This window comes from Nyctibius grandis, chromosome 7 (assembly GCF_013368605.1).
Source record: "Nyctibius grandis isolate bNycGra1 chromosome 7, bNycGra1.pri, whole genome shotgun sequence".
Lineage (NCBI taxonomy): Eukaryota > Metazoa > Chordata > Aves > Nyctibiiformes > Nyctibiidae > Nyctibius > Nyctibius grandis.
This window is the reverse complement of record NC_090664.1, coordinates 53493521-53518448: the sequence shown is the minus strand read 5'-3', so window position 1 is coordinate 53518448 and position 24928 is coordinate 53493521. Positions and strand designations below refer to the sequence as shown.

Here is a 24928-nt window from a genome sequence, read left to right as displayed (position 1 = left end):
CCAGGATGGAGGCGAGATGTTTTTCCCAATATGGCTGAATTCCAGAGGCAGAATCTGTCCTACAGACACAGCTTAGCTCCATCATAGGAGAGCTGCATCAGAGCAGCAGTGCAGCTGGGGTTCAAATCTTTCTTTATGTTTGTTGCTAAGGTCTTTCACAATGAATGACAGGTAGAAGCAAATTAGCGGTCAGACATGTGGGTATTCCACCCTTAATGTACTCAGGTGATCTGGTTTGTTCAGAAAGCAGATAGCCTCACATTGCAGTTCACTGGATTCTTGACAAAACAGTCTTAAAAGGTAGACTCAAGTTGAGTGTGTTATGATAATGCAACCTTGAAATGACAGAGACCTGAATTAATTTGGTGAGAACTCCATTTTATAAAGGTATATACAATCTTCTGGATACCTGAAATGAAAGAAAGGCGCTCCTCTACAACACAGCCAGAAATAATCCTCCAGGTTGCAAATGACCCAGAGGACACATGCCAGAAAGGTTAAGATGAGAAATAAGAAAGGCCACATTACTCCTGTTAAAACCACTTTAAAGTAGTTCTCTGCTGGACATCACTCTGATTTATCTTATTTGATGTAAAATCACCTGGCTTTCATCAAGGTTCCTGTCTGTTCCAGGAACTGGGTGGCCGGGGAGACAACTGAGCTGTACCTTCTGGAAAAGGATTGCAAAACAGAGTGTCATTGGCTTCCATGGTGGAACTACATAACCAAGGTGTATACAACTTTGCAACCCAGATTTTTCTCAGTGTCTAGACCTGAATAGAGCTGTTCACAACATAAAGCAACACAGAGATGAGAGTAATGAGGAGAGAACAGTTGGATGAACTAACCTGTGGAAAACAGTTGATACTACCTTGCCTTCTGATGGAGGCCCTGAGGCTGCTTCAAGACAATACTTGCAGGACATGCAGACAGTAAATCCTGAATCCCAGAGACAGGTACTGCAGATGTGGCCTTGAAAACCATAGGCTTGTTAGTAATTGTGGGCTAATGCATCAGAAGAGTGTCTACAGGCTGCCTAGGAAGTGCTCATGTGGGCAAGAGAGGACAGAGCACGAGGTACATAGAGACCATGGAGACTGACCTTTCAAGGCCTGCACTGACCAGTGCACAAAAAGCAATTCCACCAAGTGCAGTTTGGCCTCCCAGTCACCTAAATTATACCTTGCCCTTCCAGTTTTCAAAGCCAGCAGCTCTGGTTTGCCTGTTGGGTGGTGATTTTGAGGTGAGAGCTGCTTCCAGAACCAGAGCTTGACCGATGGGAAAGCAGCTTGGCTGTTGATCAGGAAGATGGCCTCCCATTGTGGGCATAATTGCTGCATTCCTTGACTGGGAGAGGAGCAGAGCAAGCCTGCCTGCCTAGGACTTACATGGAAATGGCATTTTTATGGGAATGACTGAAATGCCTCTTACAGGCACCCAGTTAAACACTCCTCTCAGTCTGGCCACAGGCCAGTCTAGAGTCCTTTGAACTTCTTACCCTCCAGGCAGAACCCAGAGTTGAGTTTTCCTACTGGCTTCCAGGATGCCAGGTCATTGCTAGCCACAGCAAAGAGAGCCCAGCTGCCTAAAGTGTTGCCCACAGCATTGTGTGCATCTCATTGGCCATGGTAGCGGTTTCACAGGCACATTCGAAGGCAGGTGTTGTTTTCTGCACTTTTTGTGGCACTGTATCCCCTGGCAGACCTCTGTTTTTAGCAGGGTTAGAAATCGGACCACAGCTGGTAGCCAGGCAGTCTGCCAGTGTGGTGGGTGCATCAGCCGTTTCTCATGATGTATAGCAGCTGAGCTAGGTTTTTTTATGGAAGCTTTGAAACACGTTGAGCTTGCCATGTGGGGAAAAGTTCTGTTAGGCCTATGCTTGTCTGCATTCGTTTGTAGCAAGAGCACATGAGTTTGAGAGCACACTTCTGCTCCTGGCTTAAAACTTGCTTCCAGCACACTGTGCATGTGTGCACAAGATCTCTTGTTAAGATACCAAGGTCCTGTTTCTAGGTGCAGATCTATGATGTGGTGCGTGCAGTCAGGGAAATAAAGCTAAAAGTGTGTGTAAATTCAGAGGCTGCTTTTGCAGCTCTCGTGTACCATATGCTGCTCTCTGGAGAGTAGGATTTCAGCCCAACAATCAGACTCCTGTGTGAGTCTTTCGTTGCTTCTTCGCTGCCCTGGTCAGAGGCTTTTCATGAAGTTACTACCCCTGAACCAAAATGAGGACTGAACACATCCACAGAGGATGGACAGCTTTCATGGTCTCGCTATTCTGTATGGTGCTGCTTTAAGGGATTGATTTACATTATCAGCATTGGTTTTCTCCTTTTTCTTCACGATCTAAGTTTTAGACTTTACTATTTCAAGGTAGAAGAGGATGAGAGAGGAAGCCACAATATTAATCCCTGCACAGCAACACTGATTCTACTTTTCTAAGGTTATTATCCTAAAACAGGAAAAATAAAGCTCCTGTTGCTTTGCGAGTAGCAAAACTAATTCAGCGTTGTTTCCTGTAGATCTAGCTTGTTTATCTTTAGCTTGCCCTTCCAAGCCCATGGTCTTTTCCTGACCACTTATGGGGCTTAGTAGAAATGTGTGCAATGGCTTATTGAGGATTCGTTTGCATCCCTAAATTGATTGACATGCTGACTGCCATCCCTCAGAATAGATAAGGGGTTGGAGTTACACCATAGTGGGGACACTAACTACCGTTGATTTATTTTACTTAGCTCTTTATTTCTATAGGATGAGTGGGTGTTTAGTGTATCTGAAATGACTGCTTCCATCTCAAGTGTGGTAAAATTGGCCAATGGATTCAAAAGTTATTAGAGGGGATTAAAAGACAGACAGCATGATCGGATAAGCCTGTTTCCTCAGAAAACTAGGCTAAAAAGAGAAAAAAAATCTAGTGCAAGGACTCCTGTGATGTCCTCTGTACATCCTGTTATTTTCAGCATCTGCAGTAGTTAATGCTGGAAGAAGCTCTGAGTATTTACAAATAAGTGATGCAGCACATACAGAAATGCTGCTCTCCTTTCCTCTGACTATTTACATTACACCTGCAATATCAAATGTGGTCATCCTACTGATGTGGCTTCAATCCTCTATCTCAGCAGCTGAAATCTGTCGTGTGTGCACGAGGAGTGGCTACGTGTTATCCACATCTGAACACCTCCTTGCCCAAAACAGGATTTAGCTGCCAGGAGACAAGCCCCATGGACTAGTCACTGTTGACGAGCTGTAAGACAAGCCAACAGGTTGGTCATTCTGTGTCCCCTAGCAGCTGATGAGTACTTTGCTGCTTCTCCTCGGTCTGTGAACTAGGTGTGAACATGGGAATGTTTTAGTTGAGTAGGGATAATGAGGATGTGCCCTCGTCAGCCTCAAATATATATTTGACTGGCACCTTTCACAATGGGCAATATTTTGCTGTCTGGATGCTGCCAGTCCAGTTCACAAATCAATTTTACAGACTCTGGGAGGTGGGAAAGTCCATGAGGTGCTGTGTTTGGTCTCCAGATAAGAGGTTGCCACTTTGCATGTATAGCAAAGCTGATGACCCTTTGATCCCCATGCACATTTTAGAGCAAACTCTGTTAATCATGATCCCATGATCCAGGAGGAGTGCCGGAAAGGGGATGGGTTTAATGGAGCCTTTCATCTGAGAGAAGACTGCTGGGATGAAAGCCAGCCTCAGTTGCAAGAAGAAAAATAGTTAAAGCCTGTGAAGGTATTAAGACTTGGAATTTAATTTCAGGCTAAATAAAGGCATGTTCTGGGAGATGGATTTTGAGATGTGAAGGAAAGGTACAAGGCTAAGATTTGGGGTTCTGATTATCTTGGCATTCCTAGCCCAGTTTCCTCAGTTCCTGTTTATATAGCAGAGCTGGTACAAATTTTCAAGCAGACACACAAATCCAGAAATAAAAGGAATACCTGGTTGTGAACCTGCCACCCATGTACACAAATCCAGCGAGCCAGCTGGGCTACAGCTCTCCTCCCTCCCTCCGTTCCTGCTCCTCTGACATCCCCGTCGTCTCAGCCATCATGACATGCCTGAGCTCTTATGAGCAGTGCTGAGGCCCACGAGGCAGCTTTCTAGAGCAGGATGGGGATCGTATGAGCTCCAGACAATGGCCCAGAGAGACTGTCTTGTTTCCCTGCGCCTGTAGTGCTGGGGGTCTGATAGCTTCTGAGCACCCTCAGGGAGAAGTTTTATGGCTCAAAGTCAGTGCTTTGAACTCTGGAGGAATTTGAATGAGCTGGTGGACAACACCGTTGTTCAAGGTGATGGACACCAGATGAAGTTCACACCTGCCAAGGAAAAGGTTTCATCTGGTGCTTGCTTGGGATTTCAGACCTTCTGAGTGTGTTTCACCCCAGCTCACAGTGTAGCTGCACTTCTTGAAAGTAAGATGCAAGTAGCTTCACTCCTTTCTGCCCTTCATTCAGTCCACAGTGTGTTTGTCCAGTGCCTAGCTGCAAAGTAATTTCATTTGGGGCCTCTGGGTGCTACTGTCAAAGAATGAAAAATAGCAACAGGAATTTTTGGGGCTGGGCTTCAGTTCAGAGGCTCAAGAAGTTTGTGCACGCTTGAAAATCCCTCCCCTCCCTTCCCCCTCAGCTGGGCACTTAACATTGTGGAAGAACTCTTGGTAACATGCCTAGTCTTCAGGATTAGTAATTTGCTTTGTTGTCTGTGTTAATCTAAAGCCCCCGACTATACAGCAAAAATTCAGCCAAGTTCCTTCGTGGAGAAGTCTGGGAGAAGGGAATTAATCTGGTGTGTGTAATGAAGCACTACACTCAAATGGGTCATTATGTGTGAGCCTGCTGTCCAGGAGGGACCAAGCTGCCTTCACCCTGGCTGCATCAGGTGTGCAGCTGGGGTGGGGGGAAACCCCACCATCTCCCAACACAGCCAGAAGAAAGCTCTGAAAATGGCTCAGTGTCAGCAAGCAGTTTCCCAGCTGAACTCTGGTGTTCCCTCTCCTCTTGGGGACCACAGAGCTGCTGCCTTTTGGCAATTTGCTCTCCAGAGGCAGCTGAGAATAGATAGCTTCTTCCCATTCTTCTGTTGGGTTGGTTTATGGTAGACTTGGGTGGGCACCATGCTGTCCAGGAGTGGGTTGCTGCCCATGCCTAGAGATTGCAAGGTGCCTTGCAAAGTACTTTATGCCTCTACCTAGGCCTTGATTCTCTGGCAATTTATATTCTGTATATGTTTCTACCAAGTGCTTCTCCCACCCCAACCCTCCCCTGAAACCAGATCAGACTCACTGTTTTCTTTTGTTGCTAATTTGTGGTGGTGTTTTTTCTTCCTGTGCTGCAAGACATACAGCCTCATATAACCTAACTCTGAAAGACTCCCGATACTACCTCCCTCCCACCCTCCTTGTTCCTGTTTGTCTTGTGTTTCATTTTGCAACCGCTATTATTTTATCCCTCTGGGGCATCTTCTAAGGCTACCCCAATGACGGATGCTGCCAGACCAGATGCATAAATATTAAGAAAGGCGGAAAGAGCCAGACTTGCAATTTCTTTGTGCAGAACAGTGATGGGGATGCTGTTCTTACAACTGACCAACACAACCGCATTCTAAGCTCCAGATTTAAAAGCCTGTAGATGCAGGTCAAGCTAAAGTTTTAGCTGGGACTGTGACTAACTGGGTTACAGCATCTTGTGGTCAGGCAGGGAAGCAAACATGCTGGTTACACTGGTGATTTTCACTAGACCGCTAAAGGGCTTGTTCAGGAGACTGGGCTGATCTCCAAGAGTATACGGTACCTTGTCTAATTTCTGTTGCTGGCAGAGTGAGACAAATTTGTGACTAGATGATCTTATTTATTTGCAAAGTTTCCTGAATCTTGACATGCAAAATCTGATGTGAACATTGGGCCCTGTGCATGGCCCTAGAAATGATTATATTAACTGTCAATCTGGGACGTTATCATTGTAGTGCAGTATCACAAGTCACCTGTCTACGTGACCACCTTAATAAATCAGTGTGTGATCACCTGGAATTGCCAGAGGTTTTAGCATTATCAGAAAGCCTGATGGCAATATTCAGATACTGGAAGAACAGAAAGTCTTGATTAATGCTGAGTTAGCTGACTCTTCTCTAATGCTGTTTCCAGTTCAATGGATGTCTTGATAATAGTGTTTGGTCTGAAGGCCACAGATTTATTGATGGTCACAGATCAAAATACCATCACTTCTAATAAATTATGCTGCCCTATTTCTGTTAAGAAGTGCACCAAGGAACAACATCTATAAAAACAAGGGCAAAATCAGAGCAGCCTCAGCAACGACTCATAGCGCTACTACTCAAAGTAAGAGCGAATGTTATTGAAGTACATTTCCAGAAGTGAAATCTGGGGAATGCAGATTTGACACTGTCAGTGCATCTTTATTGTGGACCCCGCAGCACAGTAAGGCTGGTGTAGTTTTTTTTCCTGCCTACAACTCTTTCTGTATCCCTCTTTGCCCATCTATCCCACCTTGGATCAAGTGTGGTTTTGGAAATTTGAGGATAGATGGATCAGGACTATTATTAAAACAGCACAGAATATTTTTCTTACAGCTCAGCATTGCAGCTAATATTGTCAAAAGTTTTTGATAGACTAAAATCAGTTTAATGTTCACAGTCTCCAAAACATCACCCCTCTGTTATTAGCTATCAGTATTGAGGCCAAGTGCTACTGGTGTGATCATGCAAAGATCTCAATAACCCTACACCCAATACCAACGAGTAAACTGACACTTTGTAAAATCAGAAACTATGAATGTAAAACAATCCTCATCTTGCTTGAGCTGATCTCTCCAGATTAGTGTGGAGTATCTCAGCGATCTTGCCACTCTTCCAAGGATCTTACCTTGTCACTTCTCATGCTCTTCAAGTGAAAGGAACGTCATCAGTTTAGCATTTTCCAAATATATAAACTTGCACTTACGAAAAATGTGCAAATCACCTTCCTCTATTTAAAACTAGTGATCAGAGTCCATTATTTTTTCTGTAGTAGAAGACTGGAAGACATCTCATTTTAGAGCATACCAAAACTGACTGAAAGTCCAGAATCATTCACTTAAGTCCATTTTCTACAGTGAACCCTAAAAGCAGCTGTTTGCAGAGTTCACATGTTTCCTTAAGATGAAAACTTTTGCTTTGTGACAACCTATGAGCATCCATTAAAACACAGATTGTGGAGCAGAGCAAATGGTGTGGTACTGCCCATCTGCACATTGGATACCCGTGCTTACTTGTTAATAAGAGGAAGGAGCTGGATGTAATGTCATGCAGTCATAATTCTTGGCAGTTGCTATAGTTCATATGTTTATTGGAAGCTGAAGCTTTGGAGCATTTATTAGATCTCTTTACGCTTCCTGCATTAGTGCTTGGGGTTTTTTTCAGATGAGCTCTCAGGCTGCTGAAGCCCTGTTTGGTAGGGAAAGAGCCATGTGTCCAGTGGAGTGTTTCATGGAGGGAATGACTGTGCTGGAAAAAAGTGAACAAGTCCAGAAACACCTGCCTGGACAATGCATGTTTGTAAACTTAGAGGGTTTTTAGATATTGTGAGAAGGGCAGAGAGATACTTTCCTGTAAAAGAGTTGGGTGTGAAATGGAAATGCTAGCCTGAGAGATGAAGGACTCTCCCTTGAAGAGAAGGCGGGTTGTGACAGACTGTCCTGGGGAAAAGCAGCATTTTCTGCTGTCTGAAAGTGGACTGCAATTTAAGGGTTGGACTCAGGCTGGGAGCCATGGCTTGCAATGGAGGGGGTTATATGGCAGCTGGAGCCAAGGGAAAGTTGCTAGCTGGTTCCTCCAGAAAGCCTCCTCATACTACATGCCCTCTCAGTCACATGGCCACCTTAGGAGAAGGCTTCAGGAGAGCTGAGGGCATATGTCCAGCCCCAGTCTTGTTGTCCACTCCCTGTGCCATGGCACCGTGACACTGAGTGTTCAACATCCCTGCGCACCGAAGCCAGGCTGACATGTGCTCCCAGTCATAAAACGAGGGTAATGCTCCTTGCTGTGCAGGGCTGAGGGGGAAGAGATGCTCCTGGGGGTTCGCGGCTCTTGGTGTGGGCTGTGGGAGCTGCAGGGAGTGTGTTTTCCTGGCTTTTCTGTGACAGTCCGGAAGTGCAAGGGACAGGGCTCGCAAGTCTTCCTCTTTTCTTCCTTTCCCATTGCTTCCATCTCGATGTGGGAGGTGGGAGGCAAAACCAGAGGATGCTCCAAGCTCCCCCATTCTGATGACCCCAGACTCCTGAACAAGCCAGGTAAAGCTGGAGTTTGCCCTTAGGAAGGGAATATGGTACAAAATTTCTTCTAGGAGGAAATTCCTTATTTTAATAAAAGCCCCATTTAAATAATCAAAGTCCCAGAGATGCGATACAACTGGCCTGTTTGCCCAAGAGAGCGTTTCAAAATACTTTTACCCAACAGTTGGTCTGAGATCAAACAGACTTGGCATTGCACTGTTTCCTGGATAACATGCCATCATTATTTATTAATCTTAATCAAAGTGCTTGATGTTTTCATGCTATCAGTTAGATAGAGCCTTATCGTCTGCCTACCTTTTTTTTTTAGTTTGTTGTGTTTCAAGAAAGTTTTGAAGCTGCTGCAGTGGGAAATCCATAGCTTAAGTGGCAGCTTGCTCATCTTTTATTTACTTTTGTAATAATCCTGTTGTTAGTCATTCAAAGCTCCAAAAGATCTTTGTCCTCAGTCAAAAGTTTTATGCTTGCATGAGATTCTAATGGTGACTTTTAGAAAAAAAGTGTGTTTTCCTGGTTTTGAATAGGTATTGTGGCATTTATTGCTTTATGATTTAAAAAGATGTCATCTGTCTGGTCAAAACAAAGTAGTTTTAAAATATGTTTTTATATTGGGACCAAAATGACTATGGAACATTCCCATTTTTTTCATATACTTTAAAAACAAAAACACAAGGATGTCAACCCAGTGGGAGAACCAGCAAAGGGATGTGATTAGGGTGATTTCTGGCCTGTTTCCTATCATTCTTGGAGACAAAGTTGTTTTTTTTTTTTCCCCCCATGAAAAATTGTGATTTTCTCTGAGAAATCTGTTCCCTTTTCAGTTTGGAGGCTTCTTTGTTGTACAAAGAAATTTGTGTCTCAGAGTAGATGCTCTTTCCTAGAATGCTTCTGTTACTGGAAAAGTATTTTTCTATAGAAATAGAGTTTCAATGGGAAATTTGCAGTCAGCTGTTACATACAGCAGGCAACGCTGCTCCCCCTTCCTCTCGAAAGAGTGGTTTCGTACAGAACCTGCACTTCTGCATATCCATGCCACTGTTGTGGTCTTATAAGCACATTTTCCTATTTTAAAATGTTTTCCTGTCTCCTGTTTTTGTGTAAAACATCCTCACAGAGAGGGAGGATGATTAATTGGAAACTACAGAGGAAACTACAAAATCAATTGCACTCAAAGAACTGTGTAATGTAGAAACTAAACTAATAAAAAACCCCAGAGAAATATATGTTTTTTTATCTCTCCTTATTCAGTCATAGGAGCCTTAGCTGTCACTTGGAAGATTTTTTCTGAAACAGAATTGTAACCCTTATATATTATTGATGCTCAGCTACACGTTATCTGTGAACATAGCAAACAATACAAAAAAAGAGCCAAAAACTGTCTTGATGGGCTGAAGGCTTATTCTGACCATTTACACCAAAAGATCTGATTCCCAAGCTGATTGTGCTTCTTTATAAAATTAATTTTCATAAGATTTTTCTGCTCATAAATAACTGTGAAATGGTTGAACTTTAAAACGTAAGACTTCTCATTTGCTAAACCTCATGGAAAAATAATCTCTTGATAAATTTAGTTTCAAAGTAACGGAAGCATAGATGATTGCAATTCTATTTTTAGACATGCGCAGTAAAACATTTCTGTTAGGTTTGTAGTAATCTTAGTTTAAGTCAGAGCCTCCAGATGAAGACAGAGATGTGAGAACGAGCAGGAACAGCAGGGTCAGTGTGGTGAACAGTCCTGGCCCTGGGTTGGAGGAAGTTTTGGAAAGAAGATGAACCCAGACTGTGTTTGTCAGGGCAGGGAGAAGGAGGCAGTGAGTGAGATATGAGATGGACAGAGCTGATGGCATCACTAGCCACATCAGAAGGACTTGAAGACCAGGACCTGTATCTCTGCTGCCTGTCTGTACCAGCCAGCATTAAGCAAAGCACACTTAAACCATCAGTCCTTGGGATCATTACAGTGTGAATTGGATAAAATGGAGGCAGTATCAGGAACTGCTATCAGGCCATGCCTGAATAATAGTTACAAGTAGACCAGGCATTGAGATGTGTTTCTGCTTCATGTGTGTAAGAAGGAAGTTAAGATAAATCAGTAGAACTCTGTCCTGGACTATCTTGTTCTTGTTAGCCGCTGTGAGAGTAAATGTTAAGGATGTGAAGTGGGATTTCCAGTTACATTCTTAATGTGAATCTTCAATTTAATTTCGATTCACCTGGGAATATTATAAATTCTAAGAATTGAGAGGATCAGTAATGCTTTTAATGGTCTGATCTTTCAAGCTAGGTGTTTTTCTTGCTTGGACCTAAGGGCTAGCTTACAGGCTCTCTTTTGTGTTTTGTGACAGCATTTTGCATGGCTCTCTTCTCCAGCTCCATCCCTTTGGGCGGATGGAAAGGGGAGGTAGAAGACATAGTGTAGCTGAAGGCTGCAGTACAAAGCTGCAATCTGGTCTGCAGTGACCGTTTCTTCCAGGGCATCACCTTTAACTTCTCTGCAGCTCACTGACTTGGAGATCAAGTGAGAAGTTTCCACAAAGGATGGTGTGGTGCGTTAACCTTGTCTGACTGCCAGGTACCTACCAAGCTGCTCTTTCCCTACCCTGTGTCATATTGGGTTAACCCACCACAGATGGTTATTAGGTAAAGAGGACCTAATATACACCCATTCTATATAAAGATGGTTATTAGGCCCTTAGAGAGTGTGAAATGTATCCTGGAGACATGGACATGGGGAATCTGTGAAACGCCGTCCAAATTTGCCTCTTTTCTCTCCCCCACTTACATTTCTCTCTGTCTGGTAGTAGAGATGGGCAGGAGAGAGCTTGGAGCCCAGACAGCTCTTCTGGATTTAGTACTACAAGTTTTGGGAATATTTTTGGAAGGGAAGTAGAGTTGGGGAAGCATATTTTAGAGCCAGGCTAAACACTTGTGTGGGAAGAGAGGAACTGTGCCATCCCACTCGTTCTGCTTTTAAAATCACTATAAGCTTTGACATAATCTGCAAGACAAGCCCAAGACTAGAGCAGGAAATTGGCTGTGAACTAGGACGGATGTGCATTTTCAGCTCTTTTTGGGGTTGTTTCGTTGTGGTCCCCTAGGAGTCACGGTGTTTCACTCCACTTTTAAAAATATTAGCTCAAAACAACTTTTGCCCATGTAATGGCACAATCCAGATCCCAAACATCCCTTTAATCTGTAGAAAGAAAACATAAGAAAATATTTTTTGGATTTGTGAGTCCATGGTGAGTGTGAGAGTATCAGGATAAACAGGGTGATCATGTTTCTGGGAACAATGTGGTTGTCTTGACTAATTAAATGCATGCAGTTTGTTGAAGCTGATGATCTATACTTTATGTTGCAAAGTAATTGTGGGCACTGGAAAGCTGTTGTAGAAGTGTTAGAGTTTGCCACACGCTGGAGTGGAACAGCCCCATGCTCCACTGCTTTACCACCATGCATTTAGAGGTAGCTGGTCCCTTTTTTTCTGAGACGAGTCAAGCAGAAGAAAAGCTAACACACATCACATGCCTTGCATCATATTCCATAATGCTCTGAATTTTGTGGGGACAGATTTCAGTCCAGATGCCCCTGCTCTGTCAGAGAAAAGCGGACATGCAAGCGTAGACACTCAGTTCACAGGTACCTACAGGTACATATCAACACCTAAATTTAGGTGTCCTAATAAACAAACTGAGTCATCAGGACATTCACTAGGGTCTAAAGCATAGTTCATCTCACAGAAGTAGACATGTAAAACAGGAGAGATGACTCATGTCCTAACAGCGTCTACTTCTTCCCGAATGTTCAGCATTCTTCATTTCTTTAGTTTGGCTAATCTGTTCAAATGCATCAGAGAAGCTAGATCTTAGCTGATTCATTCTATCCTCTGTATGAGGCTATTTCGCAAGAGTTACATATCAAATACATATATTTTTAGCTAAAAACTTCTGGAATACATTGTTTGTCCTGTCTAAGCTGAGGAACTATACTGCAGGATGGATAAAGGCACAGGTGAATGTACAGAGGAGCAGGCAGTACATGAATTATTAGCCCCTTACATGGCAGATTAAAAATTAAGAGATCTGACCAAAATCTTAAATTTCTTGTCAAATTTTTATTTTTAGTTGAAATTGTCTTGAGAAAGGAAAAAAAAAAATCTGAATGTTCAAACAGTACAGTCACTTCTGTATCATTTTAGGACCCTGTCAGGGTAGGTGCTATTATACCTCATAGATACAATGTCCCTTGGGGGCTCTTACCTTGCCCGCAATATTCATATATTATTATGGGTCTCTAGCATAGAAAGAACCCTGGCTATGGGAGGGGATTAAGGTCAAGATATTGGATGATCTCTTGGTGCAATTCCTGCTTAACACTGCTATTAGTAATAATAAAGTTATTTTTGGGAATAGTTTTTTCTCTTTCAGGAAGTGCAAACAAGTTCCCAAATTATGGAGCTAGTGCATTTTCCATTTAGAAAATGTCCTGCATGGATACCATCAGCAGATGTTTCTCTTTCACAGACCACTTGATGTATTATTTTCTGGTTTACTCATTGACTGTTTGGTCCCATAAGCTAAATTAAGCAAGAAACCACAACAGGGTTTGCAATGCTAGGCCACTGTTGTATGCTTCCAGTGCATTGTGCCTCAGGCCCAATTGAGTATTACCAAGCACTCAAGCATGCACCGTTGACACATAAATGCATATTTGGACGTAGCTTGTTAGTAAATGCAATGTCTCCAGCAATTTTATTTGGATGACTATATTATTGCTAATTAACAGAAAATGTCATGACTTTTAGAAAATAATTGTTTGTGCAATGTGTTATTTACTCTGAAAAGTTATTTCATGTTAAAAAAAATGGGGAAATTATACAGCAGAGAAGGTGAGGAATGTTCAGGAGAGCCACAGGGTTCTCAGAAGCAGGAGTCTCATGGACATCAGTGGGACATAGCCAAAACCACTTCTGGTAATGTGACTCACTCATATACCTCTAAACTCATCTACGTTCACCACCCTTTAGATGCTCCTCATCATTTGCTCAGATGCACTTTAAGTTTTAGTTAATGTCAGGAGAAATCAAGTTTAATTCAGCTAACCTACCAGCAAAACATAGTAGCTAGAAGGCAGCAATCTTGGTGCTAGTGTTAAAGGCTACTAGGTATTAAAAAAAAAACAATGAAAAATCCCTGGCTTCTCTGCCTCTGTGCTTCCCTCCGCCTCATTTACATAATGGTTTAGAGCATTATGTAATTCAAATCAAATCTCTGTCAGTCGGCACCAGTGTCCTTTGCATCTTTTCCATGAAGATACACCGAGTTGCTGAAGTAAATGTATTTGAAAAGAATGACAGAAATGAAATAATCCTGTCTTTCCGACGCCAGGGGTCTGACCCACCGCCTATTGCAGTCACATGAAATATTCCCCTTGACTGACGTGAGCTGAGGATTGCACCCCCAGAGCCCATGTAAGCTCTTAACTCTGATTCCTAAACTTGGCAACCAAACCCAGTCAGTTTTCAATTGCAAACGGGCAGAATATCGCTTCTCTTTGGACAGCAATAATCTCCCTCTCTCTTTCGGGGGGGGCAGGGGGGAAATCTCTTCCATCAGAGTGGAAGATCCACTAGCTTTATCCAAATAAGTATTGTGAAATTTACAGTGCACTAAATAATGAATCAAATCTTCAATATGCCCCAGCAAGCAGCAACCAGCTACTCCCTGCAGGGTTCCTGTTCAATTTGTATTTTGTGAGTCTCTATTTCCATTACCAGGGAAGATAATTTTGCCAGTGCACTTCTAAATCTGTGCTTTTTGATTTTTCTCCTGTATATTTTATTGCAAAAGCACTGAAAAGGCCTGCTGGTAGCTGGGGCTCCATTAGCACCGAACACCATCCAAACCCATAGACAAATGGGGACCCTGCATCCTTGTCCAGGGGAACCTAGCATGACAGACAGAGATGCATTGCATGGGACAAGCAGGGGAATAAAGCAGCTGTGCCAAAATCACATAGGATTGGTGTGAATGTCACTTGAGGGTTGTTGCTGTGGACATGGAGAGGTTTGTGGAAAGGTTTTGTTGACTTGGAATAAAGTTGGTGGGAGAGTGAGATCATTTTCTTGAATGATAAGTAGGAAACGGATAGAGGTGGAGAAGGATGGGAAGCTGGGCTTACTGTAGGTGTGTGGATGAGGTGGAGTTCAGTGAAGGATGGTGGTCATGAAGCAAAGTGCTCCTGATATTGCAGATAGAGGAGTGCTTTGCAGGACCTGTTGTCTCACCTCATATCTGCAGGACGCTGGAAGGGGACCTGTCACGTTCCACAGCTTAACTTTGTATGATCTGGGTCTGTCTTTCCCAGCCTTTCATATCTAGTATTTTCCTGACCCTTCATCTCAGCCTCTTCTTGTTTCTGTCACCTATATTGCTCCATTTACTATTAGAAATAGAGTTTCAGTTGTTATGTTTCAATTTCACAATTTCAGTGCTGAAATTGTGAAAGAGGCCCTGGCTTTGCTTACAGAGTTTAATCCATCTTTTTTAATGTAAACTTGCTAGTTCTGGTGGTGACTTTTATACGTCTGTTGGTTTTCCCTGCTGATGAAATGTGTCTCCGTAACTTAGATGGGGGGGGATCAGTGATGCCTTACCTATAACTTTCTGGTAATACATCAGACAGCTTTCCAGCCGTGGCTCCCTCTCCCCTAGAAGCATGCAGCCAAGCTTTTGGTGGCCAGCATAAAACCTGCCTTCTTTCAGCAGCATAACTATCCCATAATGGCTTCAGAATATATTTTAATAGCCGTTTTACAACTTCCTATATCCTTTAAAATGCCTTTACAAAACACTCTGTGAATAAAATGGACCAGATTTGATATATTTTATTCATGTGAGCATTCAATGCACCTAATGGTGTGAGTGGTGTATCTTATATTTGGCACAACACGGTGTTCTCCTGGAGATTTCTTATTTCTTGTTCAAAAGCTCATGACTGCATCCTGAGCTGAAAACATTCCTCTTTCTTGGTAGCTCTTTGCAAGCTCTGTTGGCTTAGAGTAGCAAAGGAGAAATCTTTCCCTGCATCTGAACGCTGAGTAGTTTATAGTAAAATAACTCTGAGTCCAATCTCTAGTTAATTAAAATAGACATGAAAACCTGTTGAGTGTGGAGAATTATAATTTTCAGCAAAATATAGAGATGCACACTGGTAACTATAATGTGCTGCTTCCCTCTTGCTTATTTATGTCATTTGGTTGCAGTATAATTTGGAAAAAAAACACCTGCAAAGAGAGCAGAATATTATTAGCTCACTAAAAATATATATTTTATCATGAGATGACTTAGTGCCAGCATTTAATTCTTGGCATAGAATTTGTCATTCCCAAATACTGTTTCAATATTGGGATGAAATCTTCTGAATTCATTTCCTTTTAGCACGTTAGCTTTCTGAAGACTTTATCTTATCAATAAGTAGTTGGTAATGTCAGAATGCTGTGATTCTGATGAACGAGATGCCAGCAAAACTCATTAAACTGGATTTAAAAGAAGATACAGTGTAGGCAGAGCTGGTTGTGATGGAAGGCTCGTAGGTCAGTGACTCCAAGATTTCGGTTTGGACATGTTGTGTTGGTTTTTTTTTTCCCAAAGATGTGAATACAATGAGTTCTCTTATTTATTTCTGCCCTGGTTGGCATGCATGGTGAACAAACAGGGCTCATTTTTTGGAAATCTATGTTATGTGATGTCATATCAACCTGCAGGTTGCCTTGCGACACAGGCAGCAAGAGGAGCTCTGTCTCACAGCTCCTCCTGCGTCAGTCTGGGGCTGGTTTCAATGCTGTGCTTTGCCTAAGAGGTCTCCTTTGAGAGCTAAACATTGCAGCCATTGCCATCAGATTTTTGTGGAACACAAAATCTTTCCCCTGCAGGCCAGACACAGGAGCCTGCCTGGTCCCCAGCAGGCATTGGTGTCTCCAGCACCTCTTTTTGCACCTTCAACTCTGAGCTCACCCAACAAGATATCTCTGGATGAAGAAGTGTTTGCAGATTGCTTTCACACGTTGAAAAAAATCCAGGGTTTTCCAGCTCCCTGCAAGCTTGGTTACCCTCTAGGCTATTACTTTAAAACCTCAATTACACACTTTCTGATGTTCACGCTCTGATGTGAAGGTACTCTCTTTAAAGAAAGCATTTCTATCCGAATATTCCTGGTCCTAATAGATCACTTCCCCAGCTGCTTTGACTTCGCTGGGATGGGTAAAGCTGTGCTGATTTACGCCAGCTGGAGATGTAGCTGATTATATGTGTTACGAACACGTACCACAAAAAAATCATTGTTTATGGTCTTGACAAATTTTGCCTGTTGGAAAAAAGAAACAAAGCAGATATCAATTTAAGCAGAATTAATGAGTGTGCTGTGTAAAATTTCAAGGTCAGTATTATTCAGTTCCCTCTTGTTTTGATGTGAGCACACAGACCCTCAGAATGTGTATTAACAGCAACTGAAATTTTTCAGTTAAAAGAGGATTTCCCATGACACCTCCTAGCTATGGAATGTGAAGTGCGGTATAAATATAAACGAATTAAGTCTCAAAAGGTTGCCTGTTGGTTGTCAGTAAAATTATGAAGAGCGTCTAAGTCACCTAGACTCCTTTAGCCTCTTGATCTTTACGTATCTTTATGTAGAAGGTCTTTATTTGATCTTAATTAAAACCAGGAGTTCTCCATGAAGTCATTACTTCATGGTTGGAATAAAACTTCCATGTGGTCCCATATCACCTTGTAGTCTCTTTAAATACGATAAATGTTTGTGTGTAAGTGTAAATTTATGCATAAGGATTTGTGAATCTAGGCCAGTGACATTAAATTAGATGTATCATTGTATTGTTCTTTATTTCCCTAGCCAATTATGCTCATGTTTTGCAGTGCTCTCTGCAGGTCAAAGGAAAATTCCAAAGAGATTATACGGAAAAGAGCGGGGAAGAAAGACGACAGTACTCCATGAAGTCTCAAACATTGAAAAGAAACTTATCCTCAGTAACTGTTTTTGTTACCACAGCAGTTAGGAATGCAAAGTCTGTATTTAGTCACAAACATTTTGTGAACAAAAAGAGAATTTAGGACTCCTGATTGTTATTTTGTAAGATTTAGGTCTAGCAGAATTGCAGTGGAAACACCTGCTGCCATGGGCTATCATCCCCCAGCCCGTGGTCAATAGTAGCTTCTTGATTGGCATCACGGACATCAGTAGGGTTAAATGAATACAATCCTACTTGAGATGAGCATGTCTGATGGTATCTAACCTTTAGCCTGTGAGCACCACTTTCACATTGTTGATCTTCAAGTCTGGGTCCTTTATTATCATTGCCAAGTGTCTGAAATATATGCATGCATGTCCGTGATACCACACCAAGTAAGCAATCCTATGCCATTGTGCAAACAGGAGATGGAGGTGCAAGAAGCCATGGCTTCTCTGAAGTCAGTGTCTAACCAGGTGTAGTGCACAGCAAGGACCTCAGCCTCTGCTTCCCTTGTTGCTTCTGGGGGATGGGACCTGCCTGCTGACTCCTGTCAGCATCTTGGGTGACGATAAGGGGTTGGCAGGCATTAGAGAGGTGATCTGAGTCCATAAAGCCCATGCAAGAGCAGGAGGGCAACCAGCTGGAGGTGAGCAGGACCCATTTTCCTTGAATTTATACCCCTGCAGGTAATCCATTGCCCAAAGTGGCCTTTTGGGTGATGGTCAACCATCCATGGGGAGTCAAGGAAGGGCCTGTAAGGCATGCAGGTCATGTTCTGAGAACCTGAAAGGTCTTCTGAGCTGGGGTGGCTGAAGCCTATGAGAGTATGGCTAAAGCTGTAATGGAAAACAGCATCTATCTTTCTGAATAAATACAGGTGCTAGCAAAATCTTATTTGTTTGTACTGTTCTCACTTCTTGCAATGCCGTAGAAAATATGCATCTTGGGGCTTTATTTTCATATCCACATTTTGTTTACATAACCAGTACATTTTTATCAGCAAGAACCGATGTTAACTGAATTTAACAAAGACAAAGCAAAAGGGAAATGTTCGTTCTGTGCATGGTGATATCACAGAAACAATTTGTTTGAAGCCTTGTACTTCAAAAATATGCCTGAGAGGAATGGAAAAATCCAGGCTTATATTCTAAAAATGTGAGTCACAACAGCTATTATCTCTTAAGAAATGGTGTTCCAGCTCTTTGATTCTGTCATTGATGATTTCCCTTTTTAAGCTGTGGTGTTTTCTTACCCTTTTAAGAAACATCTGGGCTAACCCTTGCTATTTGTAGAAATGTTTGCAATTCATAGATGAAAAGGAATTAGACATAGAAAGGACCTGTGAAATTATCATGTCCATTTCCTGAAAGCATATGAAATTGAAAAAGAATTAGGCTAAATATATATATATATATATATATATTAAAATCTGGAACTTTAACTTATATACAATATGAAAAGAAAACATCTCAAGATTTTTCAATTGTAAGGATGCTGGAAAATGTAACTTTTTAAGGTAAAGTAAATAGAAGAGTAGCAAAAGCTCCAGTGAAGTTTGTGTAGGATTTTCCAGTTGTTCCTAGGCAGCTATCTTTCTGGAATTTGCAGATAAAATTGAAAAGGTCTGGTTTTGACCATTTTGAAGTTGATTCCATTTTCTAATGAGAGAGAGCTTTAAGAAAAAATAATTCCCTTTTTAAAAAAAATAATTAAATTTCTTGCTATTTTATCTCCCTCACCATCTCTATCCTTTTTTCTGTCTTTTTTTTTTAAATTTTGACCAGTTCTGTTGCCAGAATGGCTTCTTTTGAAGTCTTTAAGGAAGTCTGAGAAAGATGCTGAATATTCTAGTGAAGATTCTGGTTTAGTGATCAAGCAACACCATGAAAACTTTGGCACTTAGTAGAGACATTCCACACATTGTCTTATCATCTCAGTAAAGTACTCGGTGTCCCTCATGCTATATGGCCATGACTCTAGTTAGGCTATCTGGAGAAGGTGGCGCAGAGGTGGCTAACACCAGTTTTCCAGCAAAAGGTGTGTCTCTGTAGGTTGGAGGAAGTCACCCAGGCTGTGTTTTGAAGCACTGGAAGCAGGTAGTTGGTGCAATGGAGGTCCTGAGCACCTGCAGATGTACAGGGGTATTAACTTTGGTTCTCCGTGTGCTTCCATGTCTGCACAAGCTCAGGCCAGACACAGAGTCGGTGGGCAGACTGAGCCCTTGCCCAAGGCAGTGTAGGCTGTCTTGTGTTGGCATTAGTGCTATGTAAGGACAAAAGCACGTAAGATCAGATGATGGGTTTCTCCAGACTGGTAGCCTAGGAAGAACATAAAAATAGGGCAAACATAAGTAGTCTTTCTTGCATGCACCCAGGTTCTGCAGCTAAGAGATTTTCTCAGTGAGAGACAGCATCTTTGTGTTTAAAACCATTAATGGATCTTTTGCCCTTGGATTTGTCTTGTGGTTTTGTGAATCCTTGACATTTGCAGCCAACAATTTTCACAGGATAACTCTGCGCCATGTGGAAAGGGGATCCAGTGGTTGTTTCAAACCTGCTGCTCTGTGTTTTCATTTGAAATTTCTCCATTCTTGTATTACAAGAAAGCGTGACAATCATTCCTCATTCACCATCTTCACAGTGCTCATGATTATCTAGACCTCAACTAACAGCCTGCAATAATCTCCTCTCCATTTCAGAGACCTAGTCTGTCCCCTTCCAGAAGTAGTGATCAGCCACTGATTTTTGTTGTCCCCTTCAGCACTGAGATGGGTTTCACTGTGAAGAAACAAAAAATCAAAATGACAAAAAAACTCTGAGAATTCTCTGGCCACCTGAACTGATGTCATTTATAGAAAGTGAAATTCTATTTGCTTGCACTGGTGCTGAGTCACAAAGTGTTGAGCATAAGAAAACTCAATTTATGGGAAAGCTTCTAATTGCCTGTTTTTTAGGAAGAAGGGGATGAAACAAATGTGGGGGAAGAGGAGAAAGGAATAAAGAGAATAAATCTAAATAAAGAAGGATGTCAGAATACCCAAACTTCAGGAAAGCTAATTCATTTTAGTTCTGCTTGTTCAAACAAGCAGTAATGTGGAGTATAATGTACAAGCTCCAGTAAATCACTCCTGTGTGATAGGCTGTGATCAATGACAATTTAATGAATTCATTTTAAAACGAAGTCAGAATAGGAAAAACAGTAGTTATTTGAAACAGTACTTTACTCAAATAAATTGAGTCAATAAATATGCTATTTGTCATGTGGAGTCCAGTTAAAGTCTTGTTTGCTAACAAAACTGCTGTCATCACAGAGCCTAATAGAAGCAAACTATCTGGAACTATCCACTGTAAATAGACAAATACCATCTGAAAGCAGAAAACAACAATTGCAGCTGAACAAAGAATTGTATCCTGCACACACGAATGAATGCAATGGGGTAGCCCACCTCAAAATCTACTATTTTTTTTGTCACCAGCTTATATTCTGATTTAGTATGAATGGTCTGGTGGTGGTAAAAAAACAAGGGCTGTGTTTCTTCTGTGAAATGAGTTTTAATTGTTGCATAGTGAGTGTTTCTCTTGCTGGAAAAACATACCACTAAAGTCACTATTAAATTGCAAAATACAGCTTCAGTGAACTTGGATGGATTTGTGCAGGCTACTAGAACACGGATAAGCTTCATCCTTTTTCAAACAGTAGTTTTACATTAATTTTCACAGCTATCCATGTTGTTTAGTGCAGATACGAGAAGGCTTTTTGTTCTGCTGTGTTTTTCACGCTTGGCTTTATTCATGTAAGCTGAAGCAATGTGGCAATTCTCACTCGTTTTCATTCAAGCAGGGATTGGAAGTGTTAGTGAAACACCATCAACCCAAGATGATCAAATCTCACAGGTTTGGGTTAGATGTTCAAACTGGTATTGGATGTAAGGAGCCTGGTTTTCAGATGTGATGAACTGGTAGCAGTGGTTATTCAGCATCTCAGAAGCTTGGAGTGCTCTCATGAAGGTCCCAGGGCTTTGCCAGTCACATTTGGGCTTCCAACATCCTTCGGATTGTAGGGTGCGGAGGACAAGTAAATGCTCAAAAGTCTTGACAGATATCTGGAAGAAGGTATTTCCTACCCAAAAGAAAATAAAAATTATGTTGCAGAAGCCTAAGGCAGAGATTTTGAAGAATTTCTATGCGATTTAAGAATCTGAACTTGACCCTTCACTCTTTAAATTTGGAATACAACAGCTGGGGCATTTTTAGAGTTTGCATCATGTTGCTGGAGATGGGCTGATTTAAATCTGCCCTGCAGTCATCTTAGGCACATTGTTCATCCACTCCCAGAGCTGCATTTTCAAAAATGAGTTAGGAATCCAAATCCATGTGACTTTCAATGAAACTTAAGCTTGTATGAATCTAAGTTACTCCTTAGTTTGGTTTTAGGATCCCAAGTGACTAAAAAACTTAAAAATACTCCACAGTCTATCAAGAAAGTCTTTTTAGCTCCGATCACAAGTGATTCTTAATTGAAATTACAGTTTCAGTCATTTGTATTTTCCTTGATGTTCTACTAACTACATAAAAATAGATGAAGAGTTTCCTCATAATAGATAGCCTGTAAGTTGTTTGGGTTATTTTTTTCATTCTGATGGCTTTGTTCTTCTTGCTTTGCTCCTGTCACTAACCTTTGGTACTTTTTATTTCAGCTGTTTCCACTACTAGGAGTAAAGACCAGTATAGACAAAGCAGGATGAAAAGATGGCTGACTTCTTGTTACCACCGGGTACTAACAGCTTCCACCGGTTCACGCCTGAATCCTTGGCTGCTATTGAGAAACGAATTGCAGAGAAGCTTGCAAGGAATGCAAAGCAGGAATACAGAGAGCAGCTGGGCGAAGAAGAAAAACCTCAGCCTCAGTTTGATTTGCAAGCTTGCAAGAAGCTGCCTGATATCTATGGAACTATTCCTCCAGAGCTCATTGGAGAGCCGTTGGAGGACCTTGACCCTTTCTACAATGATCGTAAGGTGAGCACCATCCATCCATCCTGCTTCTTTGCTTTTGCTAAAGCATAAAAACTTTCTCTGTGTTGAGGGCTCTGTTTTTTATCTTTCTACAGCCAGTAAAAGTATTTTTTTTCTGGATTAAGGATCAGAGTTTTGGCATGAATAGGGCTCCTAGAAAACATCTAAGCAGGAGTGCAAAGAGGGATAAAAAGCATAATAAAAACTTGGGTGTTTTCAGATAACTTTGAGTATGAATATGCAGTGTCTGAAAAGAGCAGAGCAGTAGCTGAGTTGAATGAAGCCAGAGGTTTTTATCTACCCTATCTTGCCTTCTGCATGAGCCTTGACTCTTCACTGGTCTGTTTATCGCTTAAGCCCCTTGATGTTAAGGGCTTCTGGGTGACTTGAGTCTTGTGCTAGCACTCTGCACGAGAGCAGGAGGCACTTCCACAACCAGGTTCTTTGCCTTCTGAGGAGTAGTTCAACTCCATTTAAGATGACCATAATAGAGCTGAAGGGAGGTGAGTAGCTTGTGCAATGCTGGCACTTTGCACAAGGGTAAGCTTCATCCCAAAGTGAGCATCACCTGATGAGGAATCACGTGTAGGCTGGACCAAAGCCACAAGAGCGCAAACAGCTTCTGTCAAAAGGCTGTTGACAGCAGAGCTGGACTGGTTGCTTACTACAGTTCATTCCCCTTTCCAAACGTTTCGCAACACAAGGGACAAAATAAGGCTTGGAAGCACAGTATATTTTTAGGCAGCTTCCAGTTCTTTCAGGTACTGATGTTCCTGATTTTGGGCTATGCTATTTCCTGGAAACAATGAACTAATATGACCACAGTACTACTTCTATTAGAACAGTGTAGAAACAGGTGCAACAGCTACAGAATAAAAGTTAAATGAATAAAGACAAATAGATTACTTACCTGGAAGGGCCAGAATTCATTTACCTTTAAATTTCCCTGCTACCCCGAAGCACAAGCAGCAGGATATAGATTTGCAATTTCAGTGTCATGGAAGTCTCAGACTCAAGGTGAGTGAGTTGCTTATAGTCTATCTATTGAGTGTCCTGAGCCTGTGTCTGAGTGAATATTAGTTCCTCGGTGCATGGTGGGGCATCTTCAGAGCTCTGTAAATTGGGCCAGCATCCAATTCACCTTTGCTTCAGATTTAAGATAACTCATAGTATCGGTTTCCTCCACCCATATTAACCTGAGTACAATGACAGTGCCAGGGTAGGATCCTGCTGTGGAGCTGTGCCTCATGCAGCTTCTTACTTGGTGAGACAAAAAACATCAACTGGGAGAAACAAAGTGCTCAAGGTAGGGAAGAAGGGGTAACAACACAGTAAGGTTCCCAGCACCTGGGAAGAAGTCCCTCCACCACATTTTAGTCTCCAGGTCGTTTTTTATTTTTAAAGGTGATTCCACTCTCTTCCTAGCTCTGTGATGGAGGTGATGGCACAGGACCCTCTAAGGAGTGAAGGAAGAAAAAATTGCTGGGATATTGCAATAGGACAAGCAACAGCTCTGCTGGGAGGGTCTTGGACCAAACCCTTCGCCGAGTAAAAAGGATTTTGGGGGTCTCGGGACAGAGTGGGGAAGAAGTATGGGATACTGGCAGGAATTTCCCAATGGGATGTGGGCTGGGAAAAGCTGAGCATAAATGCAAATACTGAATGTTCTCATTTTCTATTTTGTTTTCCAGACATTTATAGTACTGAACAAAGGGAAGACAATCTTTCGATTTAGTGCCACTCCTGCCTTGTATATACTTAGTCCTTTCCATCCAATCAGAAGAGCAGCAATTAAAATTTTGGTACATTCATATCCTTTCTGTTGATTTCCCTCCTCTTGTATTTTATATGGTTTTTAAACACAGATGGATGGAAGTCAGAAACCATTTTATTTCATTAAGCTGTTTTAAATCTTTTGGCTGAATTCGCTAGCACAAGCAGAAATGCACTTGGGTTTTTGGTTTGTTTCATTTTATATTGTTATGTGAGCTATGAAAATGACTATATTATGCTGCTGGCATCAGATAATGTGAACTGCACTGGAGAGTCTAGTGAGTTTACTCAGGATTAAAAGGTGTGAAGGGTCTGATCATGGTTAGTAAAGAGTCAGTGGAAGAAACTGGGTGTAGTACCTTAGAAAGGAAGGGAACCAGGAGGCTGGAGCACACCTGGGGAAATCTACACTGATGGAGAACTTCGATACTGAGCGCTTAAGCAGCCTCTCCCATGAGACTGTGACAACGTATGCAGTTAATTTTAAACTGCCTCAGAACAGCATTTTTTTTTTCTCTCCTGAAACAGAGCATTTAAAGAATTGTTTTGTTGTTTTTTTAGTTTGTTTATTGCAATGTGTTATCCAGCTGGGAAAGAAAGCACAGGCTGGCCTGCCGGACCTTTTGATGGAAGGGCAATACCTGGCTTCCCCTAGCTCTAGTTCTGAAGTCATGCAAGATATACTGCAGCGGTTTGTTTTTTTAACACGGCCAAAGAAACACTGTATTTTGACATAGCCACATCTCTTTGGAAGACCAAACTGACCCAAACGTTCAGTTTTGTGTGAACACTACTAAAAACACACCCTTTTCCGTGAGTTGCCTTCATTCTC

The 24928-nt window shown here is 41.9% G+C and overlaps 1 protein-coding gene across 3 annotated transcripts in view; it reads left to right on the top strand.

Annotated features, from left to right (window-relative positions):
- Window positions 1-22059: 22059 nt before the first annotated feature.
- Window positions 22060-24928, top strand: part of SCN5A (sodium voltage-gated channel alpha subunit 5) — a 173677-nt gene continuing 170808 nt past the window's right edge. For all 3 annotated transcript variants that reach the window (XM_068404979.1, XM_068404978.1, XM_068404980.1), the window contains exons 1-2: window positions 22060-22326; window positions 24015-24133. In XM_068404979.1, the coding sequence (XP_068261080.1) occupies window positions 22060-22326; window positions 24015-24133 (386 nt within the window). The remainder of the gene's footprint in view (window positions 22327-24014; window positions 24134-24928) is intronic.